Source organism: Bombus pascuorum, chromosome 3, assembly GCF_905332965.1.
Source record: "Bombus pascuorum chromosome 3, iyBomPasc1.1, whole genome shotgun sequence".
Taxonomy (NCBI): domain Eukaryota; kingdom Metazoa; phylum Arthropoda; class Insecta; order Hymenoptera; family Apidae; genus Bombus; species Bombus pascuorum.
Genome location: NC_083490.1, coordinates 17,278,481 through 17,288,205, shown reverse-complemented (window position 1 = coordinate 17,288,205; position 9,725 = coordinate 17,278,481). Strand labels below are relative to the sequence as shown.

General features: G+C 29.8%; 1 protein-coding gene across 3 annotated transcripts; it reads right to left on the bottom strand.

The window, feature by feature from the left end:
* Positions 1-4,344: 4,344 nt before the first annotated feature.
* Positions 4,345-8,790, bottom strand: LOC132905665 (phosphoacetylglucosamine mutase). 3 transcript variants are annotated; one of them, XM_060957206.1, is made up of 9 exons: positions 8,582-8,788; positions 8,237-8,441; positions 7,855-7,925; positions 7,163-7,740; positions 6,804-7,085; positions 6,532-6,689; positions 5,809-6,117; positions 4,798-4,935; positions 4,345-4,587 (listed from the first exon to the last, which is right to left on the bottom strand). In XM_060957206.1, coding segments are annotated over exons 2-9 (1,632 nt in total). In that variant the 5' UTR covers positions 8,332-8,441; positions 8,582-8,788; the 3' UTR covers positions 4,345-4,586. The 3 variants fall into 3 exon arrangements, with proteins under 3 accessions (XP_060813189.1, XP_060813187.1, XP_060813190.1); XM_060957204.1 differs by having other exon boundaries at positions 4,345-4,935; positions 8,622-8,787; XM_060957207.1 differs by lacking the exons at positions 4,345-4,587; positions 4,798-4,935 and adding an exon at positions 5,231-5,525 and having other exon boundaries at positions 8,582-8,790.
* Between the last annotated feature and the right edge of the window lie 935 nt (positions 8,791-9,725).

The following is a 9,725-nucleotide window of genomic DNA, read 5'->3' as shown; positions in this document are numbered from 1 at the left end:
TTTGTAACAAATCCCAACGGATACCATCCGTCGTTCACGTGCTGTTGCAAAACCGTTCTTATCGCGTAATCGGACGTGTCTACCGCGAAGCCGACGGGCGCGCCTAGTACCGGGTGCTACTAACATCGTGGCGTCAGCGAGGGCACGTTTCGACTCGCGGAAGGCGTTTTCAATTTGCTCCGACTACTCGATGGGCGCGTTGCCCTTTTTTACAACTTTTAGTAAGTTGTTAAATGGTTGAAGTCTTCACGGCCTCCGTTATGAAACCGTCGGTAGAATTAATTATACGGAAGTACCTACGTAGTTGTTTGACAGTCGCGGGCTTTGGAACGTTTACCACAGCTTCCACACGCTCGGCTAGCGGTTTTATTCCGTCGGCGTTTAGCGCATATCCGAGGAATGCGATTGCGTAGTCGTTTAGGCGGTTAAATAACGTTCGCAAGTGTTTGCAACGTTGCTTCTCGTCTTCCAAGGCTATTAGAAAACCGTCAATGTATGCATAAACGAAATCTAGGACTCTCGTGATTTCGTTAACGAATCGCTGACACGTTTGCGCGGCGTTCCGAAGTCCAAATATCGTATTGACTGCTTCGAAAACTCCAAATGGAGTCGTGATCGTAGTTTTTTCAACATCTTCGGGCGCGATCGGAATTTGATGGTAAGCGCGGACGAGGTCGATCTCGAAAAAGATACGCTTACCGTACAGATATTGCGCGAAGTAGCACAGCAAGTAGCTGTCGGATACGGTGTAGTCGTTCAACGCTCGGTAGTCGCCGCAAGGTGGTGATGCCCATGGACTCTTCAATGGTCGCATCACTCCTTGCTCCATCATCATCTCAAATCCCGTCTTCACTTGCTTGAGTCGGTCGGGGGCGAGGCGTCGAAGTTTGCTGAAGACGGGAGGGCCGAGTGTGGTTTTCATGTGGTGTACCATACCATGTTGAGTTTTCTCTCGTCCGAAAACGGACGGACGAGTTAGATTCGGAATTTCGGCAAGGAGTCGATGATACATCGATTCGCTGACGATTGTCTTAATCGATACAACCTCAGTCGCGGGTCCGCCTAGTTTATTGCGCGGGTACACGCATAAGTCAGCGCCAGTGTCCACGAGGAAGGAGATACTCGAATTCCTTTCTCTGACGAAAATGCAACGGGATTCTGAACCATCGTCGCACGCCGCGTTTACGTCGCATAGGCCGGTCTGCTATGTCCTTTCTCGGGAGTATGAACGGCGGCGTCTCGAGTGTGATCGTGGACGGCGCCGATTGTTGAGGCTCAGCGTGTTAATTTGCGCCTCTAATCTGCATAGTCTGTCATACATCATGTCCGAGGCGCAGTTCGGTTGTTCGCTTGCCGCTACTATTTGTCCGGGTTCCGGACGTATATTGTGGATGGTGTGGGCCATCTCGATCAGGACGTTCACCTCTGTTACCCTTAGCGCGGTTAGAACATATTGCATATTCGCTGGAAGGTGATCCTTCCAGATAACTAGTACGAAGTCGTCTGAGACCGATGAGGGAGCGACCTTCTTCAAGTCCCTGTTAGCACTCGAATGTAACACGTTCACCTTTTTTCACTTTTAATCACGTCGGGGTCACCAATTTGAAATGTTATTAAACGTGTTGGATTGTTTTATAAAGAAACGAGTGATAAAATCGTAATAGTCAGTGTATATTAAACTGAATTCAAGTACAAGTACAGAAATAGTATATGCCGATCGTAATCGTCGCTCGTTCGAAACTCGTATATCGGTAACAACTCAACTCTTCAACTCGCTAACTATTCAATTATTCGACTGTCTTAGATAGCACGTTCATACATTTATATTGACAGGTGTTATTATAAAAAGTTCAAAGTTAGAGTTCATATATAATTCCGGTTAAAGATTACAAATAAGGACAATGATGTTTTGTTCGGTGTTCGTTTGCCTTTAAATCTTTCAAACCAAAACAACGTTGATATTCCAAGGCACAATAATATGAGTCATTCTTGATTCGAATTTTCCGTTTACTCGTGTGCTGCTACAAAACTAATAATCAATCGAATCAAGTACCTGTATTCTTTTCTTTAGAGAATTAAAAACTGCATTGAATGGCGTCTAGAAAATGTATTGTACCATTTAGAAAAGCAAGGACAAAATCATCGGCAGATGTCCCTCCGGAAATAGGACAAGTTCTATCTGAAAAACTTTTTTCAAATAATATATAGTTTGTATTTTACGATATTATCTATTGTAATTCCATGTTATTTTTATACCATATTATTTTATATTTAGATATTCGGTATAAATTCGGTAAAATTTAAAATGTGAAATATAAAGCTATTAAGATCTGGATTTCGATTAATGAAAAAATCTTTCTCGATTGTTATCAAGTAGTTAATTGTTTGTGAGAAGCAACTTTAAACAGATTCATGAAGATTTTCTAACGACGATTCACGTAATTTATTACTTGTTGATTGATATGTTAATTTTTATCATTTGAACAAATATGAAGCCACTGTCATGAAACGGCGTTTGTTCGGAAAGGTTTCTGGGTAAATTAATTTATTACCTGTGTTAATCGGATCTAACGGAGACGTCTAATCAAACTTGCTGTTGTAGGTAGAAAATAAAGTAAGGTAATGAAAGATCATTAGAAATGCGATGTATGCGTTTCAAACTCGTGAGAAGTGGAGCGTCATTGTTCAAAGAAATAAAGATGCGAAAAATAGGTTATAGAAAGGAATATAATAAGTTTACAGAAAAAAATTTCGATTGATTATGCTTTAATAAAAATTATAAAATTCTGGTATAAGGACAGCTGCGGAGTGGGGATAATTGCATCTTAAAACTACTGGCACCTACATTATCTCAGCAGTAGTTTTTTAAATTAACGTAGAACGATGATTTTTTGTTAAATCTAAGGTAGCTTGACGAGATATTAACAAATATCATAATCAATTCTATAAAAAATTATATTCAAGCCTAAAATTTTCAATTTTTTTATTTCATATTTTGTATATTATAGTGATCTGATTTTGTTTCTGAATTGTAGCAAATTGCTTTTCGTCTTCTATTTTGTAGCGATATTTTGAGATTCATGATTCTTAAATATTATAAGAATACGGATCGACATGTTAAAACATCTAATAATAGTATATTTATTTTAACGGAAAGCAACAATTGATATTTGATACAGGCATATCAAAAACAAAGGCTATACATATATTCTGCCTGTATATTGTTAACACTGTTATAAAACATTGCGAGGACAAAAAAAGTGTTAAGCAAGACAAATGAATATAATATGACATCCGCGAAAGCCACTATAGTGGCGCATCGTACCTAAGAAGTTAAAAGACAAAGGATAAATATTTTTGTGATTTAAAATTATGACAGCTGATTTTTTACATAAATATGTAAATATATATGTTTATTTATATTAAAAATATAATTTCTGGATATATTACAATATATTAGATACATTTATTGTATTACAAAGTTATAAAATCAAGGTGTGTACAATATTACTAATACTTCGTTCTTTATATATGATATGTGTGTATATACATATACAGGCTGTACCACCTAATAATCACCACGATTTTTCAGGCACTTACTATAATCTGACGAAGAAATATTTTAAATAAAAGTTAATCAGCTTTCAATCGGCTAGAAATTGCAATACAAGAAATTTCCAAAAAATTGTTTTTTCAAGTTTGTCTTTTTTTAAATGACATGTATTTTTGACTTCTTACCGTTATAAATGATGTTAAAATGAATTCAACAACTTATTATATTATGACTTTGAAATAAAAATTACGTTATTTCGATCAAATTATATATTTAAAAATGGTGAGCTTCAATAAGAAAAATGTCAATCAGGATATTACAAAAAAAGCATAAACAGTTTACAGAAATAAACATAGATCATGTAGTATTATGGTATCTTTGTGCGTTCAATTATAATAAATGCTCGAATTATAGCCCATAATTTTAAGAGCACAATTCCGAATAATGCAGTAAATTTGTATTGATTATTATTACAATCTTGTCACTACAAATATCTTGTGCGTGGTCATGCTGCACAGATTCGTTGCTTTAGGTATATAAGGTTTTGAATACAGTGTAAACTGTAGACCACCGACTGTAAACAAAAAGAATCTAATGAGGACAAATCAGGTAACTGAAGTAATCAAGGTATAGATTCATAAGTGCCCAACTAAGGTTTTCCAAACGTTTAATAACATACTAGACAAAATATTTTTATTTTTGTACGCTGTTTATGGTCTTTTTGTAATGTGTGTATGATTTTTCTTGTTGAAGCTCACAAATTATCAAATTACACATTTGGAAACGTGTGATTTTATCGAAATAAAATAATTTTTATTTTTAAAATCATAACGTAGTAGGTTATTGAACTCATTTTAACATCATTTATAACGGTATGAAGCCAAAAATACATAATGTCATAAAGAAGCCAAGGTGATCTTGACTTTCTATCGAAAAATCAATTTCTAGGAAATTTTTTACATTGCAATTTGTAGTCGATTGGAAGCTAATTAACTTTCATTCAAAACATTTCTTCATCAGACTATCGTAAGTGCCTGAAAAATTGTAGTGTCTGTTACATAATATATATATGATATGTATATAGTATTGTATACATATATAATTTATTATTGATACAAAATATAATACCCTCAACTAACATACAATTTATATAAATTATAATTCTTAAGACTTGTACACTAATATAAATGAAATTGATATATATGTATATGTATAGCAAATAATGAAGAACTATAGCTATTTACTAGGAAAGTTGAGGTTTAGGTCCAATTCCACCTGCACGATCGTAAACTAACAATGCCACATCTGTAATTAACTTATTAAGGTCGCATAAATTTTCACATTCTGCATATACTCGTACTATGTCTTCAGTTCCTGACGGTCTAAACATAAAAATTTTTCTAATTAATACTGTGAATATTATCGAATTATTGGATAAATCTTAAACCTTTCTAAGGTCATGTTTTTGTTCAGTAATGACACTGCCCAGTAGATGGCAGGAGATTATTGAACAGAATGGTGCATATTTAGTTTAATTATATTTATTGCAAGGTGTTAGAATAAAGTTTATATTAAGACTTAATCCTACTATATAAGATTTACTTTACTTATGGATACTTTATAACATAACTTACTATGTAAAATTACACCATACAAGACTTATTTGACAACCCAATATTTGAATATTTTATGCCTTAGCAAGCACAAGTTTATTTAGTTATATACATAAAATGCATATATTTGTATTCTTATGATATCTAAGAATTAAAAGTCTTAACATATAATTTCTTCAAAATAAATTAAATTGGCTTTGTATATACTTATATGAGATGCTCCACATAATGGAGCAAGTTATGTCTTTAAACAAATAAAATATTAAAAGGTAGAAAAGAATTTCATTAGATAAAATTCTATGGTTTCGTATGACGCGCAATATTTATGTATATTTTTATTATCTCCAATTTATTATGTACTAAAAATAAAACAATAAATAAATAGAATAGTCGTGTTGGCTAAAGAATATTTCATGAAATTAATATTTGTAACTATATTAACTTTAACAAAAATAATTTATATTATAAATCAACAAGTATGTTATTATTTAAATGTTTTATATTACCAATTTTAAAGGAGCAATATTCATATATTGTAAGTTTATTCATAATATATATTCATAGAAAGATGTTTTAAAATAACAGTTTAACAAGGCATTTTACCAACTTTTATATATAGCTATAATAAAAATTACATGTTACCTTACAAAAGATCGTCCTTTTTTATATTGCGATACTACTTTATCAATTTCATTTTGTAATCCTTCTGGTGTTATACATTGTCTTCCTGCATTAGTTGTTGTAATAACATTTTTATCTTTAATTTTTATTTTTAGTTGTTGATTTGGTAAATCTTTGTACATTTTTTCCCATTCTATGATATTCCAGCCTTTCGCATGCAAAATTGTCTCTACTAGCAACATATCACTAAAAGCATCTCCAACTGTTTGATTAATTACATTTATTATATTCAGTAATTTCGAAGCAGCTTTTTTCTCACTTGTAGATTGTCTGTAATATATATACATATGTATATCCATGTGTACACATATGTATTCTTAATGAAAAAAATAAAGATTTTGATAATCTTAATCTTTTAACAACAGAAAAACTAATAGGCAGATAAAGGCGTTTTGAAAATGAAAATTATTATAAACTTTTAATGCCTTTTCAAGAAATAGAGTTTTAAAAACTTTCAATAGATAATTATTCAATATCTGATCCTATGAAGCCATAAAAATTCCAATAGACAGTAGTTCAATATCTCAATCTATTCAAAAGATATTCACTTATGATAGTTTATATTTATTCATGTTATATAATAAATAAACTATTTACATGTTATTACAATAACAGAAAAAAAAGTAGGATATATCAAACATTATTACGATATGTATAGATATACATAGATTAAATAAAACTTACTCTGGATTTATGATAGCTTTCTCAATTGTTTCAATAGTAGTTTCTTTAAAAAGTACAGTTCCATGACCATTTGCTTCAAAATATATTCCTATATCAAATTCTAGTGCTTTATTATGTAGATGTTTAATACCAGTTGATACACAAGCAACTGGAATTTGCTAAAATGATAATTATAAAAATAACACACATAAATATAAATCCAATGTATGATTTGTGTATCTTTCTAAAATATTTCAGAACATTAACAAACAAATAAAGATAAGTATACATACTAGTACATTTGAAATATAATCAGTAGAACTACCATTAGCATATGCTGTTTGTACTAAACCAAGTTGAAATGATAAATGACTTTCTTGTAAAAGTTCTTTAAGATATTCAGCAATAAGTGTTGCTATTCGGTCACCATCCAAAAGATGAAATTTATTGTCTTCATCCATGTAGAAATAAATAATTCTATCTGCATCACCATCTATGGATGCACATCTAACATTTGGTTTGAGAGGAAAATTTATGGGTGGTACTTGTTGTACTTTCACATAATCAGCTCCACACTACAATGAATTGATCAAAACAGATATTACAATATCGAACTTCAATTAAATCAAAATATTATAATTAGGAAATATACCATGTGGTTTAATTTCCCATCTCCATCATTATATACATTAATTGCAATTTCTGTTCCTATGTAATTTTGAAATTCTCTTATGGCATTAGCTCCAACACCGTTAGCAGCATCTAATAACAATTCGGCAACATACTGTCCATTGTTAACCATATTTTGTCTTACATGTTTAAATGCTTTTGATAACTTCACATAATAACCATATAAAGTGGGATCGCCATAACTACCTTTTGTGTTTGTACATACAACAAGATAATGTAACTGAGGGGTTGTAACTATACCAAAATCTTGTACAAATCCGTATAAGGCTTCAATTCCTGCAAGAGCAGCATTTAATAATGTAGGACTACTTTCTCTGGTGTCTCTACCAGTTATTACAACTGCATCTATAGACATGTTAATATTTTGTTCTTTTATAATATGCTCTATTGTAGAAACTAAATTTGAATCTTCTACATTAACTAAATTGGTAGCTATATGTTCCCAAGCTGCTTCTAACATTTCACCAGCTGGATCTATAAGTTTCACACCATTATCAGACCCAATATTATGACTTGCCGTAATCATTAAACCAATTGCAGCTATGGAAAAATCAGATAATTTTAATTCAATTTTACAAGGAAAGTACATGGCTAATATGAAACAAAGAATTTGATTACAAAATATAATTTCATAAATTTTATGCATGAACTTACCATTTTTAACTTTAGATCTCAATACTGCTAGCAATCCCATTCTATACAGAACATGTTCAAGAACATTTGCCCTAATAATAAATTAAAGAACTATGTAAAAACTATATTTATAGCTTTAAAAACATATATGCATATATAACTACAAAACAATTGCAGCTAGATAAAGCTTTCTAATGCAAAATTAGATAATATCACAAGGAAAGAAATTAATGTTAAAATATCTTTTCAAGCAATTATTTCTGGACACAATTATATAAAATTAATATTTAATTAAAATGAATATACATATATGTAATATACATATATTTACATATAACTAGGATATTAAATAAAAAATTAATTCGTTAGTTCATTAACTTGATAGGATAAAATAATCACATACTTTGCTCTAAAGCCGGCTGTTCCATATTGAATATCATCGCTGCATTTTTTCACATATTTGATATTAAAAATATTTTTTAATTGAGAAGATTCCATTGTTTATTAATTTTTTGTTTATTAAAATATATACGATTTACCACGCGTGCAATAATACCTGTTGTTACCATATGGATTAAATGTCACAAAGTGAAAGTGAGGTTGTAGTTCTACAATAACAGATAATTTAAAAAACGATTAATGTAACTTTTTAAGAATACAGATTTCGTACTAAATTTAGTATATATTACAAAATATTATAAAATCAAAATTTATTTAATGTTTATATTTAAACAATACATCACTTAACCTTAATTACTGATATTTCCTTAATATTTCAACAAATTAACAACGGTGTAGAGAAAGATTCTCCTGCAAATAGATATCATTACTTCTGATTTATATAATTCTTAATTTTCATTGTGGTACACTATGTACTTTTATCATATGTCATTAAAACTACAATATTCTTATCAGATTGATAGATTTATAGTTCTGGATTTATCAAATTAAATAGATTAGATGTTTTAAGAAATAGTGTTGTATAAGGTAATGTATTAAATAAGGATAATAAATTAATTTATTTTCTATTTATTTATAATTTCATATAAATACATTCTTTTAATTTTTCATATTCTATCAAATAAATCAAATTTGTATAAAATCAAGTAGCTTAATAATAATATGCCTATATTTAATCCTAGCAGCAGTTAATTTATTTGATTTATGGGTTATGAGTATATCTAAGTGTATTCACTCTATAATAAATTCAAATAAAAATATATTATAATATGATAAATGTATTTACAAATTTTTTGACTATTGAGTATTTGACTTTGACTATTAAGTGAATTTAAACTATAATATCATATCTTCAATATAAATATTATTGGAAGACTATAATACCTTTAATAAATATATATTTATAAGACTATAAAAAATCATATTTGACTTAAAATTTTTAATTGAAAAGACAATATTTTTAATAACTTAAAAAAGTTTTAATATTTAAAAATAAAACAAAATTTTGAATATATAAATATATAAATTTAATTTAAAATTTGGATTAAACCTGCAACAATCTTCGGTTCTTTTTTGTCTATAAGTACATATATATATTAAGGTACAAATTAATGATTTAAATCAATCATTAAAGTGAAATATTTCGAAATCTTGACTATTAGTGAAGTCAAATAGGAAGATAAGTAACATAAAATAATACTATGAACTTTATTCTTGTTCAAAATTATAAATCATTAATTGATAAGATCCGATATTGCTATAAAGCATAAATTTTTTTTGTCGCTATTATCGCACAATGTATGATGTGTGACTCTATAACAATATAGATATAGCTACTTTGATTTTGTCTCTGTTTATGTCCTCAAAGTCTTATCGCTTATATTATATTAGGCGATGAAAATTTTACTTGCATTTGAAAGCTGCAAAAGAGA

What these genes read in the sequence shown, in the direction of transcription:
- LOC132905665 (XM_060957206.1), bottom strand. Translation starts at nt 8,331, where the DNA reads ATGGAATCTTCTCAATTAAAAAATATTTTTAATATCAAATATGTGAAA. An exon ending in GAGATCTAAAGTTAAAAATG is followed by an intron (nt 7,741 to 7,854) that starts GTAAGTTCATGC and finishes ATTTTTCCATAG; the next exon opens with CTGCAATTGGTTTAATGATT. An exon ending in ATTATATTTCAAATGTACTA is followed by an intron (nt 6,690 to 6,803) that starts GTATGTATACTT and finishes TTATCATTTTAG; the next exon opens with CAAATTCCAGTTGCTTGTGT.